Below are 19,610 nucleotides of genomic sequence, written 5' to 3' on the forward strand. Positions count from 1 at the left end.
TCAGTTCTCACTGTGAGTGACAGAGGTTTTAGCTCTCTGGTGTTTCCTCTTACAGGGACACTAATCCTGTGTGATCAGGGCCCCACCCATGTGATCTCATTCAACCTTAATCACTTCCTTACTCCACATCCAGTCACACTGGTATGTGTGGGGGGAGGGGCAGGTAGGTTAGGGCTTCATCATAGAAATTCAAGAGGGCACCATTCAGTCCATAGCAAAGTGATAAAGGAACTTGAAGCTTGTGCCCCAGTAAACAGTGCTTGTCTGACTCCTGCATTAGACTTATATTGTTTCAGGATATGAAGTTTTTGCCCTGCAAACTAAGTTTCTCATTTTTGCAATTATTTGGCTGACCTGAGATTTTCTTTCTCAACACTTAGATTAAAATGTTGACTGGCCTCAGCTATGCTAAGAACAGGAAAGAGTCAGGGTGCAGTGGCAACACAAAGGACGTGCAGACAGAGCCTGTCAGGGAGGAATCCTCCCTGGGCCAGGGGAGGGCTGCCCATGGGCCCCTGGCAGGGGAGGGCACGAGTTGGCATCCTCAGTCCTGACGCCTGTGCTCTTTTGCAGGCCCCATACTTCTGGCCTTCAAATTGCTGGGAACCTGAAAACACGGACTATGGTGAGCACTGAAGCCATGGCCCACACTTACTAGGAATGCAGAAGACACATCTTTGCTGTGTGGATGACTATGATGAATGGGGAGTAGGGTCTTTGCCCTGCTTAGCCCTTTCTCGTATTGTTGACAGGTGCTGTTCCACATACTGATGAAAGGCAGGGCCCACTGAAGGAGGCAGCCATTGGAAGGGAAGGTGGGAGGGGAAGAAAAGTTTTCTCAGGTCTGTCCAGCGTGCTCATTCTGTGGGGCCATGGAGAACTGGGCCAGTGGCCATTGACCACTACTTCCTGGGACAGGGTTTCAGGCAGGGCTGGATCCAGGGGCACGTCCCCCTGGCCATTTCCTTTCTCACAGACTTGTTAAGACTTTTTAATAATTCAGTGGTGTTTTTGATGGTTGGAGGTTAGAGGGGAAGAGTAACAGGCCATGGAGGGATATACAAAAGTTACCCTACCTGAGAAAACGAAGAGTGGGTGAAGCTGGGCCCTGGGTAAGCAGGGAATTACCTCTATCCAAGCAGGGATTTATTAGACTCTTGCCCTGTATTCTCCATGAAGACTGTTTAATATATCTATGTGTCAGTCTTCTAAAGTTATACTATCCCTGTACTTCAGATACGGCTGAGGCCTAGAGAGGCCACATCCTCGCATCTATCACACTGTACTCGGATTGGATGCCCGGTCAGTCGTCAGCTCCATGAGGGCAGGGCTGGTCCACCTCACTCACTTCTATTATCCAGTGCATAGTGCATTCCTAAGCCGTAGTGGGCACTCAGTAAAGATTTGCTGATGGTTCTGGTTCTTTGACTGTGTGGATCACAACAAACTGTGGAAAATTCTTCAAAAGATGGGAATACCGGACCACCTTACCTGTCTCCTGAGAAACATGTATGCAAGTCAAGAAGCAACAGTTAGAACCGGACATGGAACAACAGACTGGTTCAAAATTGGGAAAGAAGTACATCAAGGCTGGGCATTTTCACCCTTCTTATTTAACTTATATGCAGAATACAGGGCTTCCCTGGTAGCTCAGTCGGTAAAGAAACTGCCTGTGGTGCAGGAGATGGGGTTCAATCCCTGGGTCAGGAAGATCCCCTGGAGAAGGAAATGGTAACCCACTCCACTATTCTTGCCTGGAAAATCCCATGGACAGAGGAGCCTGGTAGGCTACATACAGTCCATGGGGTCACAAGAGTCGGAACTGACTTAGTGACTAACCCACCACCATGAGAAATGCCAGGCTGGATGAAGCACAAGCTGGAATCAAGATTGCTGGGAAAAATATTAATAACCTTGGATATGCAGATGACACCACCCTAATGGCAGAAAGCTAAGAGAAACTAAAGGGCCTCTTGATGAGTGTGAAAGAGGAAAGCGAAAAAGCTGGCTTAAAACTCAACATTCACAAAAAGAAGATTATGGCATTCAGTCCCATCACTTCCTGGCAAATAGATGGGGAAACAATGGAAACAGTGACAGACTTTATTTTCTTGGACTCCAAAGTCACTGAAGATGGTGACTGCAGCCACGAAATTAGAAGGTGCTTGCTCCTTGGAAGGAAAGCTATGACAAACCTAGACAGTATATTAAAGAGCAGAGACATCACTTTGCTGACAAAGGTATGTCTAGTCAAAGCTATGGTTTTTCCAGTAGTCATGTATGGATGTGAGAGTTGGACTATAAAGAAAGCTGAGTGCCAAAGAATTGATGCTTTCGAATTGAGGTGTTGGAGAAGACTCTGGAGAGTCCCTCGGACTGCAAAGAGATCAAAGAAGTCAATCCCAAAGGAAGTCAACCCTGAATGTTTATTAGGAAGGACTGATGCTGAAGCTGGAGCTCCATACTTTTCCCCCTGATGTGAAGAGCAGATTCATTGGAAAAGACCCTGATGCTGGGAAAGATTGACGGCAAGAGGAGAAGGAGGAGACAGAAGATGAGATGGTTGGATGACATCATCAACTCAATGGACATGAGTTTGACCAAACTCCAAGAGATAGGGAAGAATAGGGAAGCCCGGCATGCTGCAGTCCACTGGGTTGCAAAGAGTTGAACAGGACTAAACGACTGAACAACAACAACAACTGGTTCTTTATCAAAGGTGATTAACAGACACTCAGTAGAGGCAGCAGAATATGAACTCAGATGCTCCTTTCGTGGTCTGCCCCTCCACACAGCACCCTCGTCACTGACTCAGCTGCTGGGGCAGTCCACAGCTGCTCTCCTTGGGACCGGGGCACGCAATGAGAACTGTAACTTCTTGGATTCTTTGTGGGATGGTTTTCACAGGAAGGTAGAGCCAGCTGCAGCTGGGTGGTACTCCAGGGACCCTGTCCTGAGACCTTGTGATAAGCTACACGCTCTGGATCACACTTCTGAGGGAGGGGAAACCAGAAACTGGAAATAGTTCTGTGGATAGAATCCTGGCAAGCCTCTGCCCTATGAGGCTACAGTGGTTCTGTTTCCAAGTCTGGAACATGGCCCTGATGTAGGGGGCAGGGCCCTGTGACTGTCTCATCAGCTATCTGCAGGCATCACCACGGGTCCCTCTGGAACTGTGCTGCGCCCTAAATGATGTGATAAGTGGGTCCAGCCAGGTTTCCAGCTTGAAACGGGAGCAGCATTTGGCTGCTCATAAAACAAGTGTTTCTGGGGCTGAAATACTGCTCACAAAACCCAACTCGGAATTTGAATAATTGTAGCTTGGTTCCATGCAGCAGCCGTGTACCCTTGTCAATGTGAAAACCAATATTTTTCCAGGCAATGGAGAGGGTTGGGAGGATGGTGGGACCAGAAAACCTGGGCCCAAGTAAAATTCAAATATTTGCCTGAATATAAACCCGCAACCATCAGCCATCTTACCCTGCATACAGCAGGACACCATTTCCCTTTCTCTACAGATTTTTGTAATTTTAGCTGGGTAGTAAGAACAGGGATAAAAATAACAATTTATATCAGGCTCTCACTGAAGCAAAATTATTTTGAATTCCTGTACCTCCATTTTGGGAAATCAAATGGAGAAGTTAAAGTTCAGGATACAAAATACTCATTGCCTTTTCCTGGTTAATCAGAAAATCAGTATTTAACAAGAGAGAAGTCAGCACAAAGGGCCCATTGTCGACTGGTTCCACTAGCTGTGTGATCTTGGCAAGCTACTTAACCTCTCTGTGCCTCTGAAATCTCATTTTAAAAGCAGAATAGTAATAGTACTTCTCGTGTTGTTGGTTAGGATTAAATTGTTTCATTAATTAGAAATATGTGCAAATTTTGGTGTATGGCACGTAATAAGGAGCCAATAAAAACCATAGTGGGGTTGGTATTAGTACTCCCAGGATGGTGTTTGATCTTATTTGTTCTGTGGCAGCCCTCTTGCCAGAAAGTATGTGCCACTGGAGCTAAGAATTCAGAATAGGTGTGGCTTGGATTGAGGAAGAACCAGAAACTTCCCTTCTTTCAACATCTACTTTGTGTCAATTGCTCTGTCACAGATTTGAGTGAGTAACAGGCTTGCCCTCCAAGCATCCCAGGCTGAGAGAGAGACCATGATGTGCAAGCAAGAAGAGGATGCTGAGGAATTTGATCCAACTACTCAAAGATTTTATGTTGCTGAAGCATGATAACAAAGGTGGAATACTTTGGGATGGACAAGTGTATGAAAAGGTCCTCGTAGTCGAGGAGAGACATTTAGAATAGGTTCAGCAGCTTCCCAGAGCCACTGTGGGTCTCTGAAAATGGGGAATAACCTGAAAAATTCCTCACCTATGAAAGGAGGCTAATAACAGAACTCGCCTCAAAGGTTATTACGAGGATTAAGTAAGTGGACATTTGGAAAGTCCCTAGACTACTGCCTAACATTCAACAAGCTCCATGTATGTGGTAGGTGCTAGTGTGGTGATTTCCCTAGGACCTAAAATATTGCTTGGCACATATGTGAAAGTGTTAGTCGATCAGTCGTGTCTGACTCTTTGTGACCCTATGGACCGTAGCCTGCCAGGCTCGATCCATGGAATTCTCCAGGCAAGAATCCTGGAGTGGGTTGCCATTTGCTTCTCCAGGGGATCTTTCCAACCCAGGGATCAAACCTGTGTTTCCTGCATTGCAGGCTGATTCTTTACTGTCTTAGCTACCAGAGAAGCGGCACTCAAATTTACTTTAATTGGAGTTTAATTGCTTGACAATATTGCATTAGTTTCTGCTGTACAGTGAAGTGACTCAGCTATATGTATACATGTATCCTTTCCCTCTTGGGCCTCCCTCCCACCCCACCAGCATCCTACCCTTCTAGGTCATCGCAGAGCGCCAGGTTCAGCTCCCTGTGCTATATAACAGCCTCCCAGTAGCTGTCACTTATACATGTCAATGCTACTCTCTCAATTCATCCCATCCTCCCTTTCCTCCCTATTTTTTCTTCTTGCCCATTCTATGCATTTTTGTCTCTTTACCCACCCTGAAAATAGGTTCATCCATACCATTTTTCTAGATTCCACATATATACATTGAGGCACTCAGATTTTTAAATGGGAGAATGAATGAGTCAGTGAATAAGTACACGGAGCAGTGAATGTCATAGTGGAAAACTAGACCTCAATTCTAATTCCACCTCTACAACTAACTAGTCCATGAGTAAAGCACTTCAACTCTCTGAGCCTTTATTTTTCCATCTATTAGTGAGGGGTCCATACTTGATGGTCGCCAAGGTTACTTCCAATGCTAAAATTCCATTGTTCTAAAAAGTAATTAGAAGGTATGGGGGAAATAGAGAAATAAATGATTTGTATGTACCTTAGTTTAGGAGATTGAGATATATTATGATGTCAGTAGTAGACAGACTAGTAGAGACCAACCTAGACATTATATTATAAAGCAGAGATATTACTTTGCTAACAAAGGTCCGTCTAGTCAAAGCTAGAAAGCTGAAGAATTGATGAAGCTGAAGAATTGATGCTTTTGAACTGTGGTGTTGGAAAAGACTCTTGAGAGTCCCTTGGACTGCAAGGAGATCCAACCAGTCCATCCTAAAGGAAATCAGTCCTGAATATTTGTTGGCAGGACTGATGCTGAAGCTGAAACTCCACTAGTCTGTCTATCTGATGCAAAGAACTGACTCATTGAAAAAGACCCTGATGCTGGGAAAGATTGAAGGTGGGAGAAGGGGATGACAGAGAATGAGATGGTTGGATGGCATCATGGACTCAATGGACATGAGTTTGAGCAAGCTTCGGGAGTTGGTGATGGACAGGGAAGCCTGGTGTGCTGCAGTCCATGGGGTTGCCAAGAGTCAGACATGACTGAGCGACTAAACTGAACTGAGTAGAGACAGAAAGTTTGGAAAGGGAGTCAATTTTTAAGGACATTGAAATATGATAGGTTCAATGTTTTTTCAATGTTTAATTGCACATGTAGTACATGAATCTATTGACTGTAAAAATTTTTTATTGCATTCTGTTTTTGTCCTGGTGGGATGCCAGTGAGCTTGAGATGGCAGTGGGTATCCAAGTGATATGCTGGCATGAGGGCAAAATAGACAAGTATTTTTCCAATGAGAAATCACATATCCATAAAAAAAAGCCAGCATCTGAGCTTAAAGCAAGTCCCCGGATGCCCTGTAAGAGGACTTGGCTTTTGTTGCCAGTGGTCACTTGATGGGTTGGGTATCAGAGGGAACACTGCTGAGCCACTGAGGAAGCACACAAGCCCCAGGGAGGGCCCCTCAACTGCTGCTTGCTGCCTCCCCAGTGGGGTGGACAGACCGCCCAATGCATGACATTCACTGCACAGGAAGGGGCCCACCAGCGTGCCACCATATAACTCATGCTCATCAGGAGAGGTACCTTTGCCTTCTGCGCATGGTACTTTACTTCTCAACTTAGCTGATCCCTTTTGACCCAGATGGGCTGGAAATTTCTTGGGATGATCCCACTTAAATAAAGACCAAATCTGGGTTAGACTTTCCGGAGTTTCTAATTTTGCCAATACGAAATACTGTGAGGGACCTCCCTGGTGGTACAGTGGATAAGAATCCGCCTGCCAATACAGGGGACACAGGTTTGATCCCTGGTCTGGGAAGATCCCACATACCTTGGGCACCAAAGCCCACGCACCACAACTACTGAGCCCACGTGCTGTAGAGCCCGTGCTCCGCAACAAGAGAAGCCTCTGCAGTGGGAGGCCCGCACACTACAACTAGAGAGTCGCCCCCACTCGCCTCAGCTGGAGAAAGCCCACGTGCTGCAACAAAGACCAACGCAGGCAAAAATAAATTAAAAAAATAACCCCGTCCAAGGCAGTGCTGCCAAAGCAGCTCCAGTTATACTGCTTAAGGACCACTGAGACCAGGGGCGGGTGACAGCTTCCTGCTACAAGTTGCCTCCAGTTCCACAGGCCGCCCAGTTGGTGACCCAAGAGACCAAAGGAGGTACCTTTTAACACAGCAGACACCCCTTATCTGACACAGAGCAGAGCTGTGGCTGTTTGTTTCACTGGAAAAGTTGGTTAGGAGGGAATCATGAAAAAGTGATACATGCATACCTTAACCACTTCAAATGAATGGAGAATATACCAAGGAATATTCATTCAAGAGCCTTTTGAGGTAGGACCAAAGATTCTCTTTGATTTTCGGTCCCCATAATTTGAGTTTCTTTCTTAAATAAACCACACTTGAAATAAACCACCCAGTTTTGACCTCCTTAAAGTACATCAAGAATTTAAAAAATACTTTTAAAGCAACTGTATGTTGACCTCTTTCATATTTTTATTCTTTTTTTCATGGTTTTTTTTTTCAATTATCTTACCCATACCAAAGTTATCAGCAATTGTCTTAGCTGACTCTCCTTTATCAAGTTGTTCCAAACCATTCAGCTAGGTCTTCGTAGAAACAACTGTACTCTCTCTTTTCACATTAATTTCATCAGTGTGTGTAACATTTAGTGAATGTACGTTATTAGAATAACAGGTATGCCTGACATAAGCAGATTCGAGAACAAACACAACTGACCCTCACTCGCAAACTCGAATGATGTGAGAAATGTGGGCATACAGAGGAGATTTCTGCCAGAAGGCTCCAGCATATTGTAGTCTGCATCAGGAAAATTTTCAGACCACGTGAGCAGGTTGGTTAACCCAGCAAGGAGTTGACTAGAGTTCCTGATATAATTAGGTTGTCAAACAGCAGATCAGTCCTGGTCCTCTCTGACCTTCTCTCCTAGTCATCCTATTACTCATTCATACCATTTGTCTATTGTCTCCCCTGGGTCATTCTACTTGGCACTGGAGAGGGAAGGAGATACTGAAGAAGCGGAGGCAGGAGAGGAAGTGATGAAGGCCATGTTGGAGGAAGAATATCCTGACAATTGTAGGCCAATAGCCCTTCCTGAGCTTGGGAAGAGACACCTAAATTGTCTTCCCTTCCCACTGTCCACTCGCTCGACCTGGCAGGCCCTGGAGCTTGGTGCAGGGGTCCATGCTGAGTAGGACACAGCCTCTGCCCTAGGAAAGCCTTCAGCCTGGAGCAGGGACAGCTGGTAAACTCACAAGTACTGCACAATTGAATTAGGTCCAATGGTTGAGGATGGATAGATGCGATCAGGAACACCAGGCTGGATCTTCAAAGTGGTAGATGGTTTCCAGATGGAGGGAAATAAGACGGCAGAGGAAAAGGTCTCCAGGCAGTGGACACATACACAGAGAAGTGGAACCGAAAGGGTTTGGTAGCCTCACATGCCTGAATACCCATTGGAAGGACTGATGCTGCAGCTGAAGTGCTAATACTTTAGTCGCCTAATGCAAAGAGCTGACTCATTGGAAAAGACCCTGATGCTGGGAAAGATTGAGTGCAGGAGGCGAAGAGGGCAACAGAGGATGAGATGGTTGGATAACATCACTGATGCATTGGACATGAGTTTGAGCAAAATCCAGGAAATAATGGAGGACAGGGAAGCCCAGTGTGCTACAGTCCATGCAGTCACAAAGAGTCAGACATGACTGAGCAACAAGAGCAACATGCCTGAATGAGGGAGGGAAGAGGTTGACAAGACAAGCAGAGACTAGATCTTGAAGAAACAAACATGCCGCCTTTAGAAGCCTGACCTTTCTTCTGAGGTCTCTAAGGTGTCAATGCAGGAAATTTAGGCAGTAAGGTAACATGGTCATATTTATGAAAGGTCGCACTGATGGAGGATGTTTGGCATGAAGCAGAGTGAGGAGGATGAAGGGAGGTTGTCAGGATCGGATGGGGGGGTCCTCATCCTATCCTGACCTATAGAAATATTCCTAGAGGTCAGATGGCATGCATCCACAGAAAAACATATTCTTCACCACACAGTGCTGGGCATATAGTGAGGGCTGGCTGGCTGGATGAGTGGATGAACAAATGAGTGAGTGGGTGGATTATGATTCCACCATACTGCTAGTCTTACATGTGCTGTAATTTCTCTTCCTTCAGCCATCTACCTCTGTAAGAGGACAATGCAGAATAAAGCAAGGCTGGAACTGGCAGATTATGAAGCAGTAAGTATGATTATTTTCCAGGTACGGTGTAGGAGGAGAGTATAAACTACCTTCAGCTCTGACTCAGCTTGCATTTTTCCCTTTTTCTTCCCCCAACTCCTTCAGACAATGGAAAGGAAGTCTCTTCTATTTCCCTTTTTTTGTTCTCAGCTCTTCTTACCATCACAATATAATCATATCTTTATATAAAGGACTCTCAAATCTCAGCAATAAAAAAACAACTCAGCCTAAAAATTGGCAAAGGACTAGAACAAACACTTCACCAAAGAGGGCTTAAGTATGACAAAGAAGCATATGGAAAGATGTTCAACAGCCATTAGAGAAGTACATACTAAATCCATGATGAGATGCCACTACACATCAGAATGGCTAAAATTAAAAGTACTGATAGTTCAGGTGCTGGTAAGGATGTGGTGGGCAACTGGAATTCTCCTATATTGCTGGTGGGAATGCAAAAGGGTGTGGCCACTCTGAAAAATGGTTTGGCAGTTTCTCATCAAGTTCAACGTACACGTACCATATACAACCAAGTAATCCCACTTTAACATAACTACATACATACCCCCAGAGAAATCAGAACTTACAGCCACACAAAAACCTGTACACTAATGTCCATGGTAGCTTTATGTGTGATACCTCAAATATGAAAACAATCCAAATGCACTTTTACAGATGAATGGTTAAATGAACTACTCTACAGCCTTGGAACAGAATACTATTCTACCCTGAAAAGGAATGAATTATTAATCCAACCACTTGGATGAGTATCAAAGACATTATGTTGAGTGAAAGAAGTCAGTCTCAAAAGATTGCAAACTGTGATGTTCCAGTTATGTGAAAAAGCTGTCATGAGGGAAAACAGATCAGTGGCTGCCAGGATACATGCAGATATAAAGAGATGGCATGAAGGAATTTGTGGGGTGGGGGGCAATGATGGAACCATTCTGTATCCTGATTGTGGTGGTGGTTAACCATGCATATACATGTGTTAAAATTTATATTACTATATACCAAAAGAAGAAAAACAAATTTACTATATGATCTTTTTTTTTAGCTTAATATATGATAATTTTTAAAAATTGCATCTTCAGACCCAATTCACCAGGACTTGGCAGTAGATGCAAAATCTTAGGACCAAATCCAATCCAGAAGACAAGACGGATGTCAGATGGAGATATATACTCCCAACTTTCCTCCTCCTTCTTTCACAAGGCATGATTGCTTGCAGAAACTGGAGACCCCACCGCGCTCATATCCACCCCCATTTAATAGAGCCAAAGCATAGCGAACTTGGAAGAGTCACAGATAATGTTTTAAGTATTTAAAATCTGGGATTGCAAGATCTTTCCCCCCAAACCACTGTTTGTACAGGTCACAGAAAACCTAGAATATTGGCTGGCTTTTCACAGGCCCTCCAGGGGAGGCATTGTGGAGCCATGAAATGACTGAAGGGCTGACAGCCAGGAGACGGGGAACATCAGGGGCAGTGAAGACTCCTCACCCCTGGATACTCCAGCATGAACAGCTCCTTCAGATTCACCCGTCTCCCCATGTCCCTCCCACTCTCATGGCCTCAGTCTTCCGAAGCAAGAGTGAGGCCCTGCTCACCAGACCTTGTCACTCATGGGTACCAGCACCCAAGTCCACCCATCCACTGAGCCACCACTCCCTTCTCTGCAGCCCACAGGGCACGTGCCTGCCCTCAGAGCACATGGGTTCTATGGGTGCATGAGGGCACCTCGCTCCACTCTGTGGTCCCACTGGCATCACAGGACCTGTGGGCTGGCAGGGAGACAGTAGTGCAGGATGCAGAGCAGAAGTTCACCGGAAGCCTTGGGCCCTGGCTAAAGTTGGCTTATCCATGGGAGCCAAGAAACATAAGTGGGTTGGGACTTTATGATCTCCCCAAGCATCCCCAGCCTGGTAGTTTTATGGCTCTGAGCATCCTAGGCACCCAGTCCCACCCCCTATCTGCCCTCATGTGCCAGCAACCACCCCTCTCCCAGAAGACCACTGCCTGGCTCTTTGGGCGTCAAGCACCAAGTGCTTTAACTTGGACATGACTACATCCCTTCCCGAACATGACCTACAGGAACAACCCAGAGTGCAGAAGCACGTGGCCCCTCCATCCTGTGTCTCCCCTCCCAGTAGTTCCCGTGTTTTTAAAAAAGCTCCTGAATAGAAACACGACAGCACCAACTCCTAACATACTTTACTCTGTTTTCTATTCTCTTGCCCTACAACATTCTGCTTTGGTATTGGTAAAGAATATGGCATTAAGATGTTCTTTCACATTGAAGTTCTGTCTAAAAGTGGTTAGAAACTAAAAAAAATTTTGTTTTCACAATTCAGTAATTATATTATTTTTATGTATATTATATAATTTCATTATTTTTTCCTGATGGCATAGTATCTTTGTAAAAACAAAAATTCAAACAACAAAGAAAGCAGAGAAAGAATCCTGCAGTCCTTTTTTCTATACATACATTTTTTTATAATAAACTTAGATCACACTGTAAACATTTATTGTGTAAGCTGCTTCTTTCTCCAGTCATATACTGTAAGGATGTTGAGACTTTTCCTATAGCAGCAATAATAATCTACAGTCTCATTTTTAATGGCTGTCTAGTATTCCATGGTATGACTGTATCATGATTTAGGTAACTGCTTCCCAGTTGACTGACATTCAGGCTTTACCAGCTTTGCTTCTTGTGAACAGTGAAAAAAACAAAAGTGGAAAAAAAAGTGAAAGTTGCTCAGTCACATCCAACTCTTTATGACCCCATGGCTATACAGTCAGTCCATGGAATTCTCCAGGCCACAGAACTGGAGTGGGTAGCCTATCCCTTCTCCAGGGGATCTTCCCAACCCAGGGATCGAACCCAGGTCTTGAACCCAGGTCTCCTGCATTGCAGGCAGATTCTTTACCACCTGAGCCACAAGGGAAGCCTAAGAATACTGGAGTGGGTAGCCTATCCCTTCTCCAGGGGATCTTCCTAACCCAGGGAATGAACCAGGGTCTCCTGCATTGCAGGCAGATTTTTTACCAACTGAGCTATCAGGGAGAATCAAATGGTTGGTTTTTTGAAATGTTTACACAGCAAGCCTTGGTAATAACTGAGTTTACATGCATTGGTCTTCAACCAAAGCTCCTTTTATATTAATAATCCACTAATGAGGGTAATCAATTAGTTTTGGCATGAGCTCTATGAAAACACACAGCATAATGTGGGCTCTTGCCTTGCATTCCATCAGAATTAGGCGAGTCATTAAGGGACCTGTCAGACACCCCGCCTCACTGTCCTGTTGTGCCACTAGGTTGAGCAACAGACTTTGCCAAAAGGCTTCTTCCCTCTCCCTCTAAAGGTGACCCAGAATGCCTTTTCTTTCCTATGGTTTTTGCGTTTTCCTTTCATGAACATCACAAACCTGGGCACTCCCTTCTTTCCCAGTTTTGAATCTGGACTTTCAAAGTGATTAATGCAAGGCCCTCTGGGTTCTCCTTTTCTGCCACCTTCTAGCCCCTGATTGCTAGAAGACAAATCTTGAGAATTCCATTCTTGGTCTTGCAGTCAGTTGCAAAGACCCCTCTCGTTCCTTCCCTAAACCCAGCGTGTTTGAACAATCACATCCAGTCTCCCTGTCTTCAGTGGCCTTTATAAATGCTGTGTGAGTCATGTTCCTGTAAAACACATAAGAAAAGAAGAATCGGGGAACCACACAGACTTCAGCCTTAATGGACGTGTAAATGAATATTAATAGTTATCTGTACAACAGGGTCTGGTGCAATGTCAAACTGGGTTCATGTCCGGTGGATTTAAAGTAGGGCCCTGCTGTTTTGTTGCAAGTAACCAAAATAGATGGCTGCCTTGTAATAAGTATCGATGTGCAAACTCACGATGATTAATGCCTTCTTGTTGATTTTCATTTCTCTTTAGGAAAACTTAGCAAGACTCCAGAGGGCCTTTGCAAGGAAGTGGGAATTCATCTTTATGCAAGCAGAAGCACAAGTCAAGTAGGTGAACTTCACAGGACCCCTTGCAAAGAGAAAAAGACTCTCTGGAATTTAGAGGTGGTATGAGAGTGGGGTTTCCTTCCATCCAGCCGTGGTTGGTCACTGTCTCTCTCATGACAACAACTGGGCAGAAATCAAGGTCAGGATGGATAAGTTGCATTTCTATCACCCACGATACCCTGAAATAATCTCCAAAGTGTGTGTTCCAGCAGGTAATGGGGTCCCTCCCAAATGTGTAACTCTGGTTCTAAGAAGCTGTACCTAATTCCCAAGGAGATTTCCAAATCTTCTGTGCTTGGAAGCTGAAAAACACTAGACCCACTTTATTTGTTGGTCTGGAAATTTCATCTTTCTAGGAAAACATACTGGAGTTTTAGGAAAGCCAACAAGCGGCACCTCCTCCATCTCTCCTAAGGGGAAGGGTTCAGAACCAATCAAAAACAAAGCACAGAAGTCAGACATTTGGAGTCCAAGATGTCAGACTGCTACTCATAAAACTAGTGATGGGACATGATTTTGGATCTATGACCACAAATCATTGCCCTAGAATTACAGTGTCCCATCCAGGGCAGACCTGGGTATCTGTAGTAACACCCCCCGATCCGAGGGCAGAGTCAAGCCTGTAAGTTTACTGCCTGCAGAGAACAGCTGTCCTGAGAACAGACTGACCCAGACTGGGCCCAGATGGACCAACCTCAGCTTTCTCTATTTCTTTTTTCAAATGTGCCAATAAGTTAAATCAAGAAGAGATGAGAGGAGGAGAAAGTCAGAGTGTTTTTTCCACATTCTTCCCTCCCAGGGAGTGTAGTGGAAATGCCTTTCTCTGTAAGGAAACAGAAGTGGGCAGTGAATGTCCCCCAGCCCAGAAACATGGTCATCAACCAGATCCTTTTGATTCTGGGAAACGGGCTTGCTCAGGTGGGGTCGTCTCTTGTCCTTTTCGGCAGCAGGCTCTGATTTAGCTGCAAGTGATGATAGAAGAAATGGGACAGAGGAGGGGGTGGGGAAAGGATGCTGAACTGGGAGGAGGTGAGTATCTTTTCTCTGGGCACCACTTGCACCTGAGGAGCCCCCGTGGGTCTTCAAAGGGCCCCTCCCCACACTCTGGGCAGTGTTGCAGCCCACCCCCAGGGCTGTGCTCAGGCTGATGAGCAGTCTGCTTGCAGCTGGAAACGACGTGAGGTCCTTGGGTCCCATGAACTGTACCCCTCCTCCCCTCCCCCTGCAACCTCTGCCCCCTACCCATGATTCCACGTGCACGCACCCTGACCTCAGTGCTCCCCACAGCCCCGGAGGAAGGAGAAGGCAGGCGGGTTGGGGAGGGGTGAGAAGGAGGAAGAATTGAGCCAGTGCACTCAGGAACCACTGGGAAGAGAAGGTCTGATTTACACTTTCAGGACCACACAGCATCATCGCACGTTATAAAAGGAGGGAGAAATACCCCTTTGTATATATATGGTATTTCTCGATTCCCTGTTTTGATTAACTCTGTGATTACATTATAATTCTGGGCAGTTTAAGTACACAGCAATTATCACAAAAATCACAGGGTTATTATGACTTTATTTTAGTCTAGTAAACTAAAGTACTCCCAAGAGAGCCAAGAACCAGGAGTTACACAGCAATTAATTGAAGTTACTTTCTACTTAGATAACATGGAGTAATGCAGGCTGCTTTTTAAGGCTCTTACCTATGCTCCTGATCACAACATGAAAAATCTGTCTGTCTTGCAATTTGTGCCTCCCCCAGCTGAGGCCAGTGATATTTGCCTTCTGGATCTTGTCATACACCAGGGCTATTACTTTGCTTTTAGAGAACCAGATGGTTTAAGTAACTTTTAAAACATGTGAAAAGTGTGTTCGTCACTCAGTCATGTCTGACTCTTTGCGACCGCATGGACTGTAGCCTGCGCCAGGCTCCTCTGTCCACAGAATTTTCCAGGCAAGAGTACTGGGGTGGGTTGCCATTTCCTTCTCCAGGGGATCTTCCCGACCCAGGGATTAAAACCAGGTCTCCTGCATTGCAGGCAGATTCTTTACTATCTGAGCCACCAGAGAAGTACTATTTTAAAACACATAACTGCAGCATTTTGAAGACATTTCTACTGATTCTGAAGCTAAAGCAAACTTTCGGATTTGAGGATGAAAGATTACAAGCCTATGGTTATATTCCTTCTCATAACTTGAATATGCAGTGTCCTTTGATAAGGTGGGGGACGGGGGAGGATGACAACAACTAATGCAGTTCTTAATAATCCAAATCTTAATAATTCAAAAGGACAGCTGCATTCCTGAACACTGGATAGGCTCACCCTATTCATTATACGTAATCAGTAATTTGCACTCTAGCTGAAAACACGCTCTCTTACCATGTGTGGGCTTCTTGAGGGTTCCTTGAGGGAACTATGCACCCATATCATACAGCTCTGCAGAGAGCAGGAGCCACACAGGTGCCAAGAGCCCTATGTACACTAAGCTCCTAAAAATGGGACCTAGAGCTGGCACGTGCATCAGGAAGGAAAAACAGAGTAAAAAGCCTCTGATTTCCCTTTTTTCACTCTTCCAGGATTGATCGGAAAAAGGATAAAACAGAAAGGAAAATTTTGGACAGTCAAGAACGAGCCTTTTGGGATGTCCACAGGCCAGTGGTGAGAAAGCTCTGCTTGGTTCTCTATTTTTCAATTTTCTCTCTTCCTTCACTTAAAAGAAAAGACTGTCTTTAGCCACGAGGCATCTCACTCTTAAGAAAATTGCTAAGCTTTGTGAAATTGCTTTTGCCATTCACTTGGATCATCTCAGTAGATCTTCTGGTATGTATATCAGTTCCACCTTTTAAAAATGATTCATTCACGAAATATGGAATTGCAAATGGTGGAGCTGTGGGAATTCCACCCAGGGAACTTTGGGCCCCAAAGTTTACAGTCCTAAAATAAGCTTTTCCATTTCTAATGTTATTCAGTTCCAACTTCTAGTGTATTCTCTTTCAAATGCAACCGATTGATGTTACTCACAGTCACTGGTCATTGAAAGCACTGAATTAATGGATTCTGAGTCATTATCCTGGGAGAAATACAGGGTTAGTTTCTTGCAAGCCTCCAGTCACATTTTCATCAACCAATCAATACAGAACCTAGTTTAAAGTGTGTTTCAGCTTAAAGCCACCTTATTTAATGTATATTGTTGATCACTGACTTTGAACTCACAGTGCACGCCTGGATGGCACATATCTTACACACCTCTTTTCTCCATAAAGCAAACCCCAAGCCTTCGTGCCCTTAGGAACATGAGACAGCACATCAGCACTGGGCTTCGGGGCCATGTTAAACAGCCAAATCACCAACAAAAAACACAAAAATGTGTAAAACACAGTGCTAAGTAGACCATGAAAGGGACACTTGTTTACGGCAGGAGAGGAAACAAGAAGGCGCCTCCCAGGGAACATGCAGGTCAGGCAGCTCAACATTTTTGCTGCTCTGTGCATATGCACCAGTGACCATGAAGTCACCACGAGCATCAGTGTGGGAATTATAAGTAGATTTCAGCAAGTAGGCAGATTCACAAATACAAAATCCATGAATAATGAGATCTGATGCATTTCCAATTTCATGTTATTAAAACAAATTTTGCATTTTCCTCATGAAATGAAACTAAGATGAATAAATTATGTCAGCCTTCCTCAAGTCTGATTAGAAGCAAAACCATAGCCTGCCAGGCTCCTCTGCCCATGGAATTTTCCAGGCAAGAATACTGGGATGGGTTGTCATTTCTACTCCAGGGGATCTTCCCAATACAGGGATCAAACCGGCGTCTCTTGCATTTCCTGAATTGGCAGGCGGATTCTTTACCACTAGTGCCACCTGGGAAGCCCTTAGGTGGCTAGGTGTGTGAAATAACAACGGCTCTAATTGAAGCCATCCACTGCTTTGAATAATGAGTTTACTCGTATAAACTGTACACTGTACCGTCTACATATCATCCTTAGATAATATGAGCTATGTTATTTTATTTCATGTGAGAACTCTGTGGAGGAACACATATTACAGATGGAAACACCTTTGTAAAAACAAATTGTCAATGGCAAAATGGAGGTAATCATGTATTATGTGTAACAGGAAAGACAAAGACTGGTTCTGAGGGTGTCACTTGAGCCAACTTGGAAGGTATGATTGTCACTTAGTAATTTATATGATTTTTTTTCTCAGCCAGGCTGTGTGAACACAACAGAAATGGATATCAGAAAATGTCGACGTTTGAAGAACCCACAAAAGGTTAAAAAGGTTCGCTAGTTTAGCTGAATTAAAATTCTTGATGGGAATTGCCCTTCCATTTTGAATACTGTTCAAATAACAATTTGCTATTTGTAGTTCTCCCTGTTTCATCCTTGGAAACCATTTCATTCATTCTACAAGTGTTTATGGAGTGGCAGGTGTGGGCTTGGCTGCAGAAATACAGTGGCAAGTCCTACAAGTGAAAGTGAAAGTCGCTTAGTCATGTCTGACTCTTTGGGACCCCATGGACTATACAGTCCATGGAATTCTCCAGGCCAGAATACTGGAATGGGTAACCTTTCCCTTCTCCAAGGGATCTTCCCAACCCAGGGATCAAACCCAGGTCTCCTGCATTGCAGGTGGATCTTTACCAGCTGAGCCACAAGGGAAGCCCAAGAATACTGGAGTGGGTAGCCTGTCCCTTCCCCAGCAGATCTTCCTGACCCAGAAATTGAACTGGGGTCTCTTGCATTGCAGGCAGATTCTTTACCAACTGAGCTATCAGGGAAGTCCCTAGCCCACAGCCTGGTAGGCATGAAGCAAGCCACCAGGCGATGGTGGGAAGTTCAGGATGGTTCAGGAACACCAGGAGAGGGCACCAGACCAGGGGCTTCCCAAGGATTTCCATAGCAGTCTCAAGGGTACAGAGGTCCAAAGTAGCTCTTGACTCTGGGGAGGCAGTGGAGAGGAAAGGACACATAAGGAACCATAAGTAATGAGATCCCACAGGGCCTGGCTTGATACTTTGACACAAGTGAAAGTCTTAGTATAGTTAGATCTCCCCCAAGTCAAACCACCAACTCATCCAGCCATGAATGATCCTGTGGCCATTTGTGTTTCACTGCACTGGAAAAGGCAGTGATTCTCTCTCATCTATATATGTGTCATGATGTATGTATCAATTCCTTCATTTTACTTATATATTTTGTTCTCATTGAGTTATTGGTACCCACTGTATTATTCTTTTTTAAAATCTTACATAAAAGAATCTTTGTTATTATCATTGCAGTCAGGAAAGTATGCGAGTGTGTTGCTGTCATTTCACAATACCAGGGTAATGGAAGGCCAGAATAAACAGATGACAGATTCAACATCTTCATATTTTTACATTAGTCTTAAAATGTCCTCATTTCATCTTTAAAGACCCCCTAATTCTAATATTCCAGAATTTCATGGAGCCCATGTGCACATTATCTGAGCCTTCCATGATATTATAGATTTCAACTATAAACTGTACCCTTCAGGGTTATTTTTCTTTCCCAGAACAAAGAGTGTCTTTAATGTGTTTCTAACAAAAGGAACAGATTAAAAGTAGCCATACCTGTGATTATGTGGGAAAACTGAGTCCAGAAAACTGGTCAGAAGAAAAGGAACAAATATGAAACCCTCCCATCTCAAGTTTGTACCAGAGAGGCATAACTGATAGAAAGTCTAGAGGGGGTCTCTTTGTGCATAATGTTTAGCTGTTCTTGAACCTTCTTGTGTCTCAGAATCACCTTGAGCATTTGATAAAAGTGCAGGCTCCCCAGCTCCACCCACAAAGATTCTGGTTCAGTGAGTCTGGGCTAGAGTTTGGCAATGTGCATCTTTACCAAGTACCCAAGATAATTTTTTGCAGATAGTCTATGGACCATATTTGGAGAAGCACTGTTATGCAAGGAGACCATCAATGAAAGGAAGGATTTTCTAGCAGTGATAACCCAAAGATGGGACCAGTTGTCTCAAGAGCCAGAGTTCCCATCATTGGAGAAATTCAAGCAGAGGCCGATGACTTATTGTCAGGATGTCACAGAGGAGCCCAGAAGCATCAGATGAGTGCTCAAAGTAGCTGACCCTTTGGGCCTCCTTCAGCTCTTGAGGGTGCTTGATTCAATGGTCTCGTTTCTTCTCTAGTCTGTGTACGGTGTGACTGAAGAATCCCAGTCGCAAAGCCCGGTGCACATCCCCAGTCAGCCAATCAGGAAAACTACAAAAGAAGACATCCGGAAACAAGTGAGTGAATTGGTTGCTGCACTCGCAAAGGGAAACATGGCCAGTTTGAAAACCTTTTGAATGTTCACAGGGAGCTTTAAGTTCCCGGAAAGCACAGTAGAAGCAGCTGTGGGTGACTTGAACCTTCGAGCACTGTGTGTGAATAATTCATGGAGGCTCAAGAGTCAGTAGAAAAGGACATAATGAGTTACCATAACACCATGGGCTGACTGC

General features: G+C 44.5%; 1 protein-coding gene across 21 annotated transcripts in view; it reads left to right on the forward strand.

The window, feature by feature from the left end:
- Positions 1 to 19,610, forward strand: part of RGS6 (regulator of G protein signaling 6) — a 612,180-nt gene that overhangs the window by 509,818 nt on the left and 82,752 nt on the right. For all 21 annotated transcript variants that reach the window (XM_024998112.2, XM_010809582.4, XM_024998111.2 and 18 more), the window contains 6 exons: positions 574 to 625; positions 9,059 to 9,123; positions 13,062 to 13,138; positions 15,704 to 15,785; positions 17,340 to 17,414; positions 19,299 to 19,397. In XM_024998112.2, the coding sequence (XP_024853880.1) occupies positions 574 to 625; positions 9,059 to 9,123; positions 13,062 to 13,138; positions 15,704 to 15,785; positions 17,340 to 17,414; positions 19,299 to 19,397 (450 nt within the window). The remainder of the gene's footprint in view (positions 1 to 573; positions 626 to 9,058; positions 9,124 to 13,061; positions 13,139 to 15,703; positions 15,786 to 17,339; positions 17,415 to 19,298; positions 19,398 to 19,610) is intronic.

This window comes from Bos taurus, chromosome 10, assembly GCF_002263795.3.
Source record: "Bos taurus isolate L1 Dominette 01449 registration number 42190680 breed Hereford chromosome 10, ARS-UCD2.0, whole genome shotgun sequence".
In the NCBI taxonomy this organism is placed as follows: domain Eukaryota; kingdom Metazoa; phylum Chordata; class Mammalia; order Artiodactyla; family Bovidae; genus Bos; species Bos taurus.